The sequence below is a fragment of the Embiotoca jacksoni genome, unplaced genomic scaffold (genome assembly GCF_022577435.1).
Source record: "Embiotoca jacksoni isolate LCO1_2020_lvr unplaced genomic scaffold, fEmbJac1.0.p SCAF_7, whole genome shotgun sequence".
NCBI classification, from domain to species: Eukaryota; Metazoa; Chordata; class Actinopteri; family Embiotocidae; genus Embiotoca; species Embiotoca jacksoni.
Genome location: NW_027185425.1, coordinates 14,910,860 through 14,927,510, shown reverse-complemented (window position 1 = coordinate 14,927,510; position 16,651 = coordinate 14,910,860). Strand labels below are relative to the sequence as shown.

General features: G+C 40.8%; 2 protein-coding genes across 4 annotated transcripts; one reads left to right on the top strand and one right to left on the bottom strand.

Moving 5' to 3' along the window:
* Positions 1–23: 23 nt before the first annotated feature.
* Positions 24–3,752, bottom strand: LOC138214805 (uncharacterized). Of its 3 annotated transcripts, none has more exons than XM_069176622.1 (6): positions 3,662–3,752; positions 2,480–2,524; positions 1,097–1,152; positions 634–1,010; positions 399–528; positions 24–221 (listed from the first exon to the last, which is right to left on the bottom strand). In XM_069176622.1, the coding sequence occupies exons 2-6, from the start codon at positions 2,506–2,508 to the stop codon at positions 205–207; spliced, it is 609 nt and encodes a 202-aa protein (XP_069032723.1). In that variant the 5' UTR covers positions 2,509–2,524; positions 3,662–3,752; the 3' UTR covers positions 24–204. The 3 variants fall into 3 exon arrangements, with proteins under 3 accessions (XP_069032723.1, XP_069032722.1, XP_069032721.1); XM_069176621.1 differs by having other exon boundaries at positions 1,097–2,012; positions 3,662–3,709; XM_069176620.1 differs by lacking the exons at positions 2,480–2,524; positions 3,662–3,752 and having other exon boundaries at positions 1,097–2,473.
* An 8,000-nt stretch (positions 3,753–11,752) lies between these two features.
* Positions 11,753–15,515, top strand: rpl14 (ribosomal protein L14). The gene is made up of 6 exons (XM_069176719.1): positions 11,753–11,853; positions 12,875–12,976; positions 13,081–13,175; positions 14,162–14,261; positions 15,229–15,282; positions 15,419–15,515. The coding sequence occupies exons 1-6, from the start codon at positions 11,770–11,772 to the stop codon at positions 15,476–15,478; spliced, it is 495 nt and encodes a 164-aa protein (XP_069032820.1). The 5' UTR covers positions 11,753–11,769; the 3' UTR covers positions 15,479–15,515.
* Positions 15,516–16,651: the final 1,136 nt, after the last annotated feature.

The window sequence follows — 16,651 nt, the reverse complement described above, 5'->3', positions numbered from 1 at the left end:
ACAACAATAAACATGAAACCATATAAGAAATAAATGTATTTTATTTACAATGGACACATCATAATACAAGATTGGCTTCACATTTAAGTTGAACAGTCTGGTCTTGGAGGTCCAGAAGGGATTTCTGCCCTTGATAACTCCTGTATTTATGTTAGTCAGTCTACATGTACTGCATTTAGTGAAACGTAGTAAGGTTTGAAATAGTCACGTTCTGATGACACCTGATGAGGAAGAGAGAGAGAGAGATATTACTACCTAGCAGTTATTCAGCAGGCTAACACACACCAGCAAAAACCAAATCTTTCCTTCACAAAGCTTCACTCAAGGCTTTAAATAAACAAAAACAGTTGAGAATGAATCATTAATTGATTAATAATTATCAATTTAAAGATACGTACCTCTTTTGTCTCTGCTGATTTTGAGGTTCTCCAGGAATCTGGACTTTCTTGATGTCACCAGTTTATGGTGCTCCTCGTCTAACCTCTTCCCCACAGCGCTCCTCCTCACGACTGCCCAGTCCTCCTCGGTCTACGCACAACAGACATTACCAAAAAACAATCCCAGGTGATCATTCATCAGGGTAATCAATAAGAAAAACTTGCCTGTTCCCAGAAAATGCCTCTAACTTCTCACCATATCTTTGAAGGCCTCCCCATCGTAGTAGCTCGTGGATGCTGGATACTCTAGTCCCTCTTTATGTAGCTGCTCTATGTTCGAGGCCACCACATGCAGCTCCTCTCCATCGAAGGCGTACAGCTTTCTGTCCTCACAGGTCATCATAACAAGCTGCTCACACGGGCACAAGACGCCCTCCACAATACCGACAACGTGCATTGTTACGATGTCGGGCAGGTAGAATTTCCCCCACCCCTTCACCTCATCATGCTTCTCGCTGTAAATGGTGTCCTCAAGCGTTCCTATTTTCAGTGAGGCGCCACCTGGACTCAAGATGACGTGGCGGCCTCTATTTTTGGACACCGTGTCTGACACCCACTTCAGGTACTCTGGACCTGCAACACAAGGCAGACATGAGAAGTTTGATGGAAGAAGGAAAATAAATGATCGTTGGGATTGTTTTAGATGTGAGGCAACAAACCTCTTTTTCCGTTGCATGTTAGGAAATGAGACAAGTCCAACAGCGGAACCGCTGACCTGCAAAAGATGAATCTTAATGCACTTTTCAGAAACAACTTGTCTATTCTCATTGTTACTTTGGAGCTCCTGTATTTATGTTAGTCAGTCTACATGTACTGCATTTAGTGAAAAGTAGTAAGGTTTTATGTCTCGTCCTGCTGACGAGTGTTGTCCTCAACCGTCGGAAAATCATGGCACCACTTTGATTCTGTTTGTGTGTCCAGCTATGAGCTCGAGTGCCATCTTGGGTCCTCATCTCTGTCCCCTCTCAGGACTGTGTCAGCTTGCTTCATGGCTCCAGTATGTACTGACTGAGTCTGGTTTTCACCCTCCAGCGTGTTTGCATTATACAGCTATGTTTTCTGCATTTACTTGTTTCACCGTGCTTCGTCTGGCCTCTTCTTCTTTTGTGCGAGTGGAGTCTTTGAATGAGTGTCGTCTGTCTTCTTTCCAGGTCTTCGAGGTACAGAAGAGGTTTTCGTATTAGGGTTGTGCTTCAAGTTTTAAAGGAAGATATCTCAAACCCTCAACACACAGCAGAACTATCTGCATGGCTCTAGTATGTGACTGCAACCAATCCAGCAACACATAAAGTCATTGGATGTTGTAACTCATTCAAATCAGATTTGACCCTATCATGCAAATAATAATTTTTAAAAAAAACCACACATGAATGGATATGGAAATAAAGCAGAAGTATAAACTGAAACTTCCTCATGGATAAAATGTCAACATGTAAAAGAGACATAACGAAACAGCAAGACTCGAGGAGGCTCTTAAAATCTTCATCCTGCGCCATCTTCGTCCGTCCTCCTCGCTGTTGTTCATGGTACGGAAGAGGTTTTGTGGTCCTGGTCCCAAGGTGTGCTCGGTGGCCCCTGGAAACGGCTCGACATCTTTAATTCACATTCTTCACTCCAAACACGTTTACAGTCCTAAACTTCTCATTGCAGCTAATTCAGTTCAATCCAATTTAATTTTTACTTGCTGGGTCTCTACGTTCTGGAAAGAGGGATTCCCCCTCGGTTCCTCCTCTAGTCCTGAAGCGCCTCCCTTCTCCCCATTTTAGTTTTTTCAGGGAGTTTTTCTGGAATTCTTCGGAGGATGTCACGTTATTCAGAGTTTGAACCCTTTAATGCAACTCTGTTGTACTTCTCAAAAAGAAATCCTCCAAAATACTCCACCCTTTGAGCGGCACAGAGAAAGTTCCCCCCACCGCCGTTGTACTGGGGTGGTGTCTGGTTTCCAACTGAAAAACCTTACCACGTCATGCAACTATTTGCATGACTCACTACATGTAATTCATTTTTTAAACCTGTGAACCGAGAGGAAAACCGGTTCTTACTTGTTGCTGTCTGGTGAATGCTTCTCCATTGTGTTTATCGGTCACCTAAAAAACAACATGTATGTAAACTTTACTAACATATTGACACAAGTGATGCTACACGGGTATACTAGTATACTTAATTCACAGAAAGCAACTAACCTGATGGAATTAAACAGAAATACAATGAAGTACTGCATTACAGTGGATCCTGGTGGACGATGTGGACTATTAAAGCTGAAGACTTTCATATACATCGGCATATCTTTTACTTCATACTTTATCAAAGTCATTCAAGGAAAAACTGCAATAAATAAATGAATATTAATGTTTAGAGAAAGTTCCTTCGAAAATGCAGTGAATTTACATAATGACGTTTAATGAAGTCAAACTGCTGGAACTACAAATGACTTACTTGATGTGACATTTTAATGATACAATAGAAAAATATGTGTTGAAATCTTAAAATGATCATTAACAATTAAAGATTCAGTGTCATTTTTCAAAATTTACCAGGCATTAATAACCTTTGAACAGCACTGAAAAGTATCACTAAGAGATATTAGTTACTTTTTCGTGGTTTAGACAAAAACTTTAAAGACAGCTGAGATGAGAGATGAAGACAGATTAATTTTAAATTATGATATTCAGAATACATTTCATGTACGTATTATTAGATTTTTAAGCCTCGTGTTAAATAGCCTATTTTCTTACAATTAAAAAAAAATAAAGGTTGTATTTTAGGATAGAAATCCTTTTGAATATGTTTTAACGGGTAAAATAACCCGGTTCATACAGAGTTTTTAGACTTTTTTTTTCCCCCTGCGTCACACAAAGTACGCTTATCATCTATTGCGCAACAACTCGGCAGAAAAACATGTTGCCTTCAGTTTCCGCTAACGCCCGAGTCGAAAGCTTCCGCGTTGGCCTTTGTTCTTTCGTGTGATCATGTCGGTGTTAAAACTACACTCACATTGAAGAATTTTACTGTAAAATGTTTCAAAATCTTGATTTACTAAGCTATAAAAAAAAAAAAAAGGCAAAAACTGCAAATCCTATTTTTCGTAAGCGCCATTAATGTCTTTAAATAGTTCTGACAGGAAGAGCCGACATAGATCTCTAATAAATAAGTATGATCACAAAAATAAAAATCATCAGCAACTAATGTTTATCACACGAACTTAAATACAAGAGTCTATTTACCTTAGCCGCAGTTCTGCTGACGTCCCTGTGCTCACAGAAGATGTGACTTTATCAGTCAGCTCTCAGTTTCTTGCCCTCGTGCTACGCCCACTTGATGTGCTGCCTTCAGGGACTTTCGGGAATTTCCATAAACCTGGGTTTAAGCCTCTCTATTTCCAAAAGACATGATCGAAGTACATTTCAAACAAGAACTGTTTTGTCCTCCTGCTACTTTTACTGGCTCTCTACCATTTAGCAATGAGTGTTATACAGATAGATTTTTGAGAGTTTGGGAGGTCCTAGCCCAAGTAAAAAAGAAGTCATCCCTGAATTTCACTCATTTTAATGCATAAGGTAGCTCAGAGGTCACTGCTTTTCCAAAACATGTATGGTCCCATGTCATTAAAAATCTTAGATTTTCTTTTTTTTTTTCTTTTGTGTCTTTACCACGTTGAATACTTTATGTTAGAGGGTTATTCTATTTACTTAATTCAGATATTTCACTGTTGTTTTATTTAATTTAATTTAATTTATATATAATGTACATTTTTCCATCTATCTATCTGTCTCTGGCAACCAGAGAATATAACACATTATTTATTTGCATTATTTTACATGTATTTTGCATGACATTGAGCTTACTTTGTCAACAACAACTTCCACATATTAGACAATTGTAAGTTCAAGTTGGAGACACTTTCTTTTCTCTTTAATGGTTTAGAGGTAGGCAGTTGAGTATAAATGGATTTTGATGAGGAGTAGGACTATGAGGAGAAGGTGAGGGAATGGATGAATCAAAGTCGAGGTAAGGGGAATAACAGACGAAGAAATTATAATCGTGGCAGATCGTAAAAAGAAAAAGAGGAGGGCGGGTAAGGTCAAAGAGAAAGAGCACTGTATTTTCATCTTAACATTGAATGGAAAAGTTAAAGGAATGAAGATCAACCTGTTTGTGCTGACAACAACTATGGTAAGCAAGAAAGCTGAGACACAGAATGCAAAGATTCTTAATGGTGACTATCTTTTGGTGAGATGTGTGTATACAGAACAACTTGAGAGCGCAAACTGAAAGAATTAGAAAAGCTAAGTTATGAAATGGTGGAGGATGTAAGGGAGTGATCACAGGAGTGCCACTGAGTGCAGGTATGTAACGAATGCACTTACACTGAAAATGACAATAGAGGGTGCGAAGAAGGCTATTAAATGAGTTCTGATTGAGGTTGAAGGAGAGAACATGCCAAAGTATTTCTGGGCTGTATGAACAACGCTGTAAGACGTGCCAAAGGCAATGATATGCGTCAACTGTCAAATATTTGGACACACCCGAATACTGCAAAGGGCGGAGTGGATGTGCCGTGTGTGTGTGTGTGTGTGTGTGTGAGTGTGAGTGTGTGTGTGTGTGAGTGTGTGTGAGTGTGTGTGTGTGTGTGAGAGTGTGAGTGTGTGTGTGTGTGAGTGTGTGTGAGTGTGTGTGTGTGTGTGAGTGTGAGTGTGAGTGTGTGTGAGTGTGTGTGTGTGTGTGTGTGAGTGTGTGTGTGTGTGTGTGTGTGTGTACTGGGAATCTGGAAGCTTCAAATTTATTTAACTAGTTCAGGCCTGGCCAACCCGCGGCTCCCGAGCCGCATGCGGCTCTTTGCCTGGTTTCATGCGGCTCTTTTACGTTCATATCAACATTTGTGTTTGTGTTGTTTTTTTTGTGCGTGTTCGCTTCGCTTGAGTTCAATATGGTATTTTCGTCAAACGCGCATGCGCATGAGGTGAAATTCCGCAAAGCAGGAGGGGCAAACCCTTTGGAGTAAACAATTAGTGTCAATTTCGCTCTCAAAATGGCAGGAAAAAATGCACAGCTAAACGAAAATATGAAGATGAACACAGGACGTTTTTAACAGAGTGGGAAAGTTTATATTTTTTTGTTGAACGTAATGGCGAGCCAGTCTGCCTGATATGTCAGACGTCATTAGCGCATTTCAAAGCTTCAAATCTTCAGCGCCACTTCAGCTCACTGCTAACATCGACCAGGGATTTCCAAAAGTGGACTGAACTTCACAAGCACAAGTTGGACACTTTGAAAAGTCAGGCAGAAAAGCAGGTACAGTTTTTCCAAAAAATGACGAAGCACTCAGAGACTGTCACGCTTGCATCGTATCAACTGGCTTGGGACATTGCACGGGCTAAAAACCATTTAATGAAGGGGAGTTCGTTAAAAAATGCCTCAGTGACGTTGTTGAAATCTTGTCTCCTGAAAACGACAAACTAAAACAAATGGTATCAGATGTCCAACTGTCCCGCCACACTGTTGAACACAATATCGGACATTAACACGGCTGTTGAATCACAGCTGCACTCTGACCTTCAACATGTGAGTATTTTAGTGTCGCATTGGATGAGAGTTGTGACGTACAAGACGAGCCTCAGCTGGCAATATCTACACGGTCTGTGTCAAAAGATTGTGTGATCAAAGAAGAACTCCTTGATGTTGTGCCATTAAAAGACAGAACCTGTGGCATAGATGTGAAAGAAACAATGATGGCTGCATTTGCGAAAGCAAATCTGCCCACACCGAAGCTAACTGCAGTAGCCACGGACGGAGCGCCGGCCATGATCGGATCTGTGAACGGACTTGTGGGGCTGTGCAAAGCTGACCAAACATTTCCCCAGTTTTGGGATTTCCACTGCATCATCCACAGGGAGCAACTCGTGTCTAAATCATTGAATTTAGACAACGTCATGAAGCCTGTGATGGAAATCGTCAACTACATCCGCACACATGCGTTTAACCACAGGCAACTCAAGGATCTCATCGCTGAGCTGGACCAAGGACTTCCAGGTGACCTGCCGCTGCACTGTGAGGTGGCTGTCCAAAGGCAAGGTGCTCGCTCGCTTCTTTGAGCTTTTGGATGCCGTGAAACTGTTCATGGAAGAGAAGGACAAGGACTATCCCGAGCTCTCGGACGTCGAGTGGATTATGGATCTGGCCTTTTTGGTCGACATGCTGTGTCACTTGGACAGACTGAACCTGACCCTGCAGGGTAAGTTAAAAATGCTGCCTGAGCTGGTGCAAAGTGTGTTTGCGTTTGTCAACAAACTGAAGCTGTTCAAGGCGCATATTCAAAAGGGAGATTTAACGCATTTTCCCACTCTGCTAGAAGCCAGCGGGCAAGTCACCAGCGCCGCCCTGAATAAGCAAAGAGCCAGATATGCAACACTGGTTGAAAACCTGCACGAAAGCTTTGTGACCCGGTTCCGTGATCTACAACTGAAAAGGCCACAGATGTTCCTCTCGACCCATTTAATGCGGAGACGGACTGTTTGAAAGCCCCGCTAGTCACAGATGAGGCCGCGGCTGAGTTGGAGATGATCGATCTTTGAGAGGAGGACCAACTGAAACCTGCTTTAAGGGAAGGGACCATTGAGTTCTGGAAAAGTGTGCCAATGGAAAAATACCCCAATGTCAAACGGGCTGCGCTTAAGATACTGTCAATGTTTGGGTCAACATACGTCTGAGTCTGTGTTTTCTACCCTGAAACACGTGAAATCAAAGCATCGATCTTTCTGACTGACACCCATGAGAAAGATTGGTCGAGTGGCAACAACAGAATACAAGTCAGATTTGAAGAGGATTGTTCAAGGCAAGGGATGCCAGAAGTCGCACTAAGCAACATGCATAGTAAGTGAAAAACGCTTGTAAATTATTATGTTTTTGTTTGTGGACTTTGTTGAACTGAGAGTTTGTGTGTGTGAGACAGTGCACACAATGTTCATTGTTGAAAATGACTGGCCTGTGGTCTTAGTACTGTAGGAGTCCATTTCTGTCATTATCATGTTGGTGTGTGACATGATAATGTCACACAATAAATTTGGCTGAGCAGAGGTGTGTGTGTAAGAGGAAGGGATGGGGTGATGTTCATGTGTGCCCATGTGTATGATGTGGCTCTTTGCGGTAACACAGTAAAAAATGTGGCTCTTAGTCTCTGACTGGTTGGCCACCCCTGGGTTAAGAGGACGGGAGGAGACAGACAGGACTGGAATTATCCAGGTAGGTCATGTGAGGCGGAAACGGCAATCGCCAGCAGGGAAAAGGCATAGATCATTGTCAGAAGAAGGTAGAAGGAGGCGGGAAAGAGCAATGTGTGTTAGACAGTTGACTTTACGGATAAACCATTTTCTTTGGCTGAGATGTTATGAGCACTAAGTAGACCAACCTCTCCGATCAAAATCAAGATCAAGGATGTTATGTAATGTTAAAACAACTAGCATCCTTGAAGTTGGTGTACGGGAGGAGAGGAGGCTACCAAGAGCATGGAAAGAATCAGTTTCCAATAAGATAATCTGTTAAGGAGCCACACTGTTTGAAATTTTCCATCAAAAAACAGTAAAGAACTGGTACGTAGATTATCGTACAATTTACGGTATCTTGCTGTTGCTGAAATTTACAGTTTGCTACTGCTTTCATAAATTCTGTATAAAGCTGTTTTTTTTCACCCCTTACAGTAAAATACCAACAAAAGGATTAACAGTTAATTAATGTTTATTTCCCAAAAATTTTACAGCATGTATATTTGATGGGTTTTTCTGTAATCTACAATTCAAATATACTGCATGCATAAAGATAAAGATAAAAACTACTTTTCATTTCTGAACATTGTTATTTGATAAATTATTCCTTAGCACTCTTGCTATACAATAGTGTACAAATGTGACCTTTGAAATGGTGCAATAACATTTTAAGATAAATAATACATACAATAAATAATAAAAAATAAAACCATGTCTCATTTGAAGCGTTTGAAAAACCTTTGAAAAGCTTTATTGAAAGACAAAAGTGTTATGTACAATACACACACAACTAAAATTTCAGTCATTTACAAGTGTTCATGATCAAAATCACTTGCTGGGAAACCATGTGAATGACTTAATGAGATTGCAAAACATGTCAACATAGCATAAAACATATTAATTGGACACTGTGAAAAGTGCATATTTATATATATGATCTGGACGGACTTGCAAATAAGCACGTAACACTTTTGTTGATATCCAAAAAACACCCTGGTCGCTCACAAAATCATAATTAGAAAACGTATGTATACTTGTATACATACCGAGGATTATTAGTCAAGGAGTTGTAGGTAGTGTGAGTGTCCTTTCTACATCAGCTGCCATAGCAGGTGCCGAGAACAAAATTACAATGAAGAGGGCATGATGAGACAAAATAAACTGATATAATGCCAGGAGTTCTCTGTATTTCACTTTTTATTGTTAATAAAGAGCAGGTCTATTTTTCCTGACAAGACAATCAGCATGATGGAAATTAAATAGAGATGGTAACTTACATTTGCGAGAAGGATCCAGCTTTCACTCGCAGGACGGCCTAGACATCCACATTTCTGGGTTTTTATTGTAACCCACATTAGTTATTACCAGCAACTAAAGGGTTAACTCACACATGCAGTACCGACGTTCACCAGAGGGGCGCTGTGGTGCACGTCGGGAGATCAAAGCCGTCTCCCGGTAGACGACCCTTTATGTCTCAATGAAACAGCAGCGTCATGATCTACACCAGGAAGAATCTCATTTGGTTGATTTCTGCTCACTGCTGTTGAGGATCTTTATTTATTTGATCGTTAACCAGACCGACTCCGAAGGAAGAAGTTTCTTTAAGTCTGAGAAGAATCTCCGGTGAGTGACGGATGCGTTGCTCACAGCTAGCCGTTGGTGCAGAGCTACAAAGGAGGACAGTTGTTTAGTTGGGCTAAAGATATCTATCAGGAGAGAAGAGAATAAAACAACCAGTCGGAGATAAATATTAAATTGTTGTTGAATATTATTTTACGTGGTTGATATCTGTGATTGTGGAGCTACATGTGACCGACGGGGCTAGCTAAGCGCTAGCTAAGCGCTGGGGGTTAATGCGTCGGGACCGGTTGAACCGAGCGGGAACGATGACGTCATTTTCTTGTTTTGGCGCCAGAAGTAAACGGTCAGATTGAGAACAGCTGTTGAGTGTGTTGCTTAGTAACGGTGGACGTTTAAATAATGTCTGTTAGGTATAAGTGATAGATGTCACTGAGACATGAGTACATGTGTGTGTGAAATATGTTGCTATGTTAATATTGACCATAGTGAATAATATATATGTATATATATATATATGTGTGTATATATATATATATATATATATATATATATATATGTGTGTGTGTATATACATATGTGTGTGTATATATATATGTGTGTGTGTAATACTATATTACTGGTCATTTACTGTTATACCAACAATAGAGTTTAGAAATTATAGTACTGACATCGTATTCAATTCTGCTGTATGCAGATTGTTTTTTTTTTGTATGGATCTGTGATGGAGACAGTGATCCCCACTAAACCTCCACAGAGCGCTGGAGCTGAGTGACCCTGCGACCCCTGATCACCTGATCACTGTGGGTGAAGCTGCATTTGGGCTTCTTGGGTTCTTCTGCCGGAGCACCGACGAGCAAAACGATTGAGATCAGAGTTAGTCTGAGAGCCTCCAGACGTACACTACCCGGGGAGTAGACTGAAAGACAATAGACTGAAACTGACTGACTGTGAGAGAAATACCGGTATTGGGGTTATTACTTGAATTTGTTATTTTTCTTTTATGTTGTTCCCTTGATTTTCTGTGTGTTAATAACTATAATAAATTGCAGTTCAGTTCCTTGTTTTAAACTGCAAAAATTTGCCGTGTTTCATTCACTCCCAGAGCGACCTAAAGACAGTCCTAAACTAAAACACAGGAAATCTACTGTGTTACATAGATACTACATAATCTCTACAAACTCTACAATGGCTTTTCCACATTCCTCCATGGAAATCTGTATGTGCATCACAAGGACACTTCGACGTAAATTAACATTTTGACAAACATTGATGGTTTAGTAAATTTGTGTAATTGTTCAGTTACCTAAAATAGCAAACTAATATCAGCAGATGAGCTGCTTGTCTTCAAAGTGCTACAGAGAGCCACAGATTATTGAAATCACACGTCCAACAGTGAAGGGTGCACTTCGTGGAAGAGGAAGAACTTAGTATTTAATGTTGGATAAAACTCACCTTGTAATTTGGACAATCTGATTCAGAAATGCAACTCTAGTGTCCACTGAAATGAGTGTTTAAAAAATTAATTACCATCTCAGAATCACCAATGTTTTGAGATTAGAAGAGAAGTAATATCATGCATGATACTTAACACTAGCAACTGTACAGGTTTTTACTACGACGTAGTGTTATGTTATGTGACAGCATGGACTCAAAATGTACAAGTACCTAACAAATTATGTGTTTGACAACAATTCACTCCAAAAAATAGTTTTGGTAAATGAAGCCCAAACATAAAGATAGAGCATCACAATCAGCTTGATTTCTTGATGTTGAAATCTGTTGGCAGGTCATTTACCAAATCACTTTACCAGTACAATATGAGGTTACTGTAAATGTAATGTATTTTGCCTATGATAACCAAGAAAGCAAAAGGGTACTTTAAAAAAACGGGTAGTACTTCTCAAGAAGCAGATGGGTGAAAAAATCACCACTTCAGCACATGTGGGCTGACTGAAGTCTTGTGTTTCCAAAATGCAATTCGAAAAATATAGTATATTACTGTTTTCTCTCCTCTCCACAATCAATACTGCAAAGTACTGTTAGATTTCACCCAAAGGAATTCCCCCAACCAAAATGAACGGTAATGTACTGCATTTAAATATAACAGGATTATACTGTTGATATTTGGCCGTAAACAGCCATTTCTAACAGTGTTAAACCAACTAGTTAGGCGGCACGGTGGTGCAGTGGTTAGCACCGTCACCTCACAGCAAAAAGGTTCCGGGTTTGAATCCGGTCCTGGGCCTTTCTGTGCGGAGTTTGCATGTTCTCCCTGTGCTTGCGTGGGTTCTCTCCGGGTTCTCCGGCTTCCTCCCATCATCCAAAAACATGCACGTCAGGTTACCTGGCGCCCGCTAGTGGCAGCCTGCTGCAGCAGCTCCCCCCTGAGAGACCCCTTGCTGTAGTGAAGAAATTTCCCCTCGTGATTAATAAAGTGTATAAAAAAATGAAATAAATAGCGTTTATTTGCACGATAGTTTTTTTTAAAAAAAATGCGCATGCGCATCGAAAAAACGGAAGCCATAAGTCCGCGCCGGACGTTGTCACGTCCTTTCTGTTCAACAATTGCCATCATGGTGAGTTCGCCATGAGCGCTTTAGCGTTTCAACTCGATTTTTTTTGTTAATTTATCTTATTCTAACGGGATAACGCGGGCCGTGCGTTTTGCCAACAAATATATACGCATATCCGCGCTGTTTGATGAAAGTGTCGCGTTTTTATTTGAGGTTTTAATGCTGTGTAAGATGTCGGCGGGCCGCCGCGCTACAACAACGTGGTCCGTCGGGCCGAGAGGGCCGTGAACTGCCCCGGGAAACCAGCTCACACGTCGGGTCCCGGGAACATGACTTAACACACGCGCTTACGATTTCCTGTCAAGAAAAATTACATTTTTCATAATTACATAAGAAAACTTATCTGTTCAGTGTGATGCCGTTCAGCGCAATTATAGTTAGCAGCTGGCTAGCTTTAGCTGTACAGGTAGCTAGGTATTTACTTTATTAATCACCGAGGCGACATTTTTTTTTCGCTACAGAAGCAATAAGATAATAATAGAATAAAATAATAGAATAGAATAATAGAAAAGCAATAAAATAGCAGTATAAAATGTAAAATGCACAGTATATACAGTACAGTATATATCTATATAATATACAAACAAACAAACCAAGAAACACAGTCAACAGTGTTATTGTACTGTGATGGATTTTGCCAGAGGTGAGTTATTGTACAGTCTTATTGCAGTGGGCAGGAATGATCTCCTGTATCAGGAATGATCTCCTGTATCTGTCCTTGAGACAGCGGAGCTGGAGGAGTCTTTTGGAGAAAGTGCTCCTCTGTCCCTGCAGCAGGTGATGGAGAGGGTAGTCAGGATTATCCAATATGGACAATAGTTTGTTCAGCGTCCTCCTCTCCACCACCTTTTCCAGGCTGTCCAGTTTGTAGCCGATGATACAACGAGCCGAGTTGCTGCTCAGCCTCCTCCACCCTTGTTGGTTGTCCAGCCTCCACCCTTGTTGGTTGTCCCACTGTACTCAGCCGGCCCATTTTTCAGATTCAAGTCATTTCTCACGTGCAGTTTCTTGGTGTTTCCTTCAGGTGTTCAAGCGCTACGTTGAGATCGGCCGTGTTGCCTACATCTCTTTCGGACCCTATTCTGGCAAGCTGGTGGCCATCGTAGATGTCATCGACCAGAATAGGGTGAGTGCTCCAGCATATGGTGCATGGATCCGTGTCGGCTTGACCTCGGACCTGCTGTTTGATGTAAACGTGTATTTTGTGTTTTTTTGTTTTGTTATTTCCAGGCTCTTGTGGACGGTCCCTGCACGGGAGTGAAGAGACAAGCCATGCCCTTCAAGTGCATGCAGCTTACAGACTACGTCATCAAAGTGCCTCACAGGTGAGTGCTGAAACTGATAACATCTGTACTGCTTAAAATCCTCCATAATTAGAGATTTGTTGGATGTCTTGCTTTATTAAACTAGGACAACCAATCAAAATATGACCTGTCCAAGTTTCCACTCGCTGATTGGCTAAAAACCCTCAAATGTTACGATATTATAATCTTATCTTGTCACTGAAGACAAACCACTTCAGTCACATCGTTCACGTGATGGTGTTATGCAGCAAAGACACAAATCTACAATATCAGTTATGTACATAAGAGTATCTAATGTGACTGTTGGAATTTGTCACAATATTAAAACGGCCTCTGAAAATAAAAAGTAGGTATTTACTTTATTAATCCCCGAGTAAGGAACACCATGAACCTTAAACTCTAAACGCATGCACTAATGCCAGCCACCTTCAGGGATGTGAGAAATTATTGATTGATTGATTAATGTTTAAAGTTATACATGTTGTTGTATTTTTTTTGTTAGTGATTAAAGTTATAAGCAGGACACCTACTTTGATCTGTGTTGAGGGATTGTGTTGTCAAAGCTGGGTGAACGTGTGATGTTTCCACTTTGCGATCACCGTTTTTTTGCAAACCAGACATCCGTCCTCGAGGACAAGCGCACGTTAATTTTTGGGATATCCAAAGTTATCTCAGGCTGCTGCTTTTTTATTTTTTTTTATTTTTTTTTTATAAACATTTTGGGATTTGTTATGATCCATCTAAACTCTTGTGTGTGACAACGGCAGCAGTCAATGAGTCAAGATGCGCAACACGCTGGCGAGATTCTCTGTTTGGTTACAATTCATTTCTCCATATTATGTATAAGCATCTATACATAATAATAGCCATCAGATTTCATACCACAGTGTACTGCTGCAGCCCTCACTACAACACACTTACTCCTGACTGAACAGAGTGCCAACATCAGCATGAATCTGTTGCCTTAGTGATGAAACATTAATGCACAAAAAACTGATGGATTGCAGCGCCCGCCAGAAGTTTGTGAGAAGAGCCTGGGAGAAGGCCGAAGTCAACCAGAAGTGGTCGCAGAGCAGCTGGGCCAAGAAGATCGAGGCCAGACAGAAGGTAACGGCCGTGGTTCACTCTGCGGTCTTCATCAACAAATCAGATGTCTTCATGTTCAGCTGTTGGATTTCTTGGCCTCCATATCACAGAGTATTAGTTATTTAAAATGTGATGCAGTTTTGGTCATGTACAGTAAAACTTCACTATTCTGAAACTGCGGGTATACACGTAATACTAAATTAGAGTTTCTGTATTCTGACAATATTTATTTAACATGCCACCAGTGAGTCAAAGCCAAAGTAGTTGACAAAATTAGTAATGTTTCAGTAAAGTTATTGGCTCTTTTCTGATCCGAGTGAGTAAACTGAGCAGCCTGGTATTGAGGATAGAAGGACGTTCGGACGCTGTGCCCGTCTGTCCGCTACGAAACCTGCCTGGTCCTAGTGCTTTTTTTTTTATTGGCTGCTTTGAATTGATTTCCATGTCAAACCAAATTCCAGTTCAATTCACAACAAAATGGAAATGGATGGCACGATTTCCTCCAGGAAACATTTGACTGTAAAATAGTTCTATTTGCAGTACTTTGGCAAAACAAACGTGTGCAGCCGATCGCTCACTGAAAGTCGCTGCTCTGAGCCTGAGAGATCTTGAAACAAGTCTTCTGTGATTATCTGGGTACCAGACGATGGTATAAACTCATTAAATATATGAAGTTTTGTGAATTACTGTTGGATGTTTGTGGAGGTAATGATTTAAATCAGTGGAAGCAGCCCACTTCCCCTTGAACGCGTTAAAAACATCCATTGCACTGGTTGTGAGCTCGTATGAACTGCTCTCCACGACGATCACGTGCATCTTGATGAGCAGCGGATGTCTTGCTCCTTTCTCCGCTTTTAATTATCATTAAAAATGAATTAAACTAAACATCATGCAACTCTTACTGAACAAGAAACATTAGTACAGCATGTGGCCTGGTGCCTTCCACTAATTACTTGGCCTGATTCTTATTTCTTTCTCTTAATTTCAGAGGGCCGAGATGTCTGACTTTGACCGCTACAAGGTGATGAAGGCCAAGAGGATGGTAAGTGCAACATAAAGACACATCCCTTTAATCCAAAGCCTTACTACAAGTAAACTGTGGTGCTCCTACAGCGGAGTTAATGGTTTTCTTTTTTTTTTTTTTTTTTAATAAATGCGCTTGTTTTTTGTTTTTGCAGAGGAACAAGATCATCAAGCATGAGGTGAAGAAGCTCCAGAAGGAGGCAGCAAAGAACTGAACAGTTTTCCACCAAATAAACGTCCTGTTCAATTGTTCCTGTGCGTCTTCTCTTCATTTCATCAAACACTTGGCAGAACGTGTTTCCACTTCTGGTGTCATTCATTAGGATTTAACATCACGGACTGGTAATATTTCATGGAAAAGATGACATCTGTATGTGAAAGGAATATCCTCATTTACACCAAACATTTCTTGACAGGAAGTGCTGTTGTGCGATGCACCCAGTGAACCCCGGGAGGGAGGAGCTTATCTAGGCCAAATATAAACCAGTGAAATGATCTCGACTGCTGATTCGCTGCACTTCAACCTCCTTTTGGACTTTATAAACAGAAGTTTTATTTATTGGCTTAATGTCATATGGAGTAAAGTTCATGAGGTACCCTGCTGCTTCACAGTCATTCAGTTTCTCTGTATTTAACAAGCATGACGCACACAGATGTTTTACAAACGTTTCTGCAGCTTTAAGTTAAATTAGTTTCCCCTAACCCATCCTATGTACCTGTATCCGTTTACAAACGTATACAGATTTAAAGCTGCAGTGTGAGAAGGTATCACCAAAACTCTATAACATTTTCAAAATGCATTTTGGTTTCTGAAGATCAACAGACATCCAACCGTGTCTGATATGAAATAAGAGAAACAATTCTTAACACAAAGCCCAAAAAGGTATAAAAGGATTGTGGTTTTGTGCCAATAATGTTCTCAGTCAACCACTAGATGGCAGTCTCAGCTAACTGGAGTATTCAACCTTTGTTTCTATTCCTACTAATTTAAACGACTCATAAATAAGGGAGCTGTTGAGATACATGTTGGTACATGAGCCGGCTGGATGTAAAGATGAACCCTCTACAGAGTAAATACCAGAAGATGTGAACTGTCAGCTTTTGCTGATGGAAGGAAATTAATCATAATGAAATGAAACACTTGAACAGACCACCACACAGTCCTGCTTTCTCATTTGAACCACATGATCCTGACAAAGATCTTTTTATAGAGCAGCCTGCAGCCCGGTCCAGGCTGAAATAAGGCGGCGTGGCGGGAGATCCTGTCAGCAGCCAAACAGGTTCTACTTCAAATCTTAGAGAGGAGCTTGTAAATATTACATAACAACACTTGAACACTGCCCAGCTGGTTCAGTGCAGAGAACAAGGACATGCAGTCTATGCCAAGC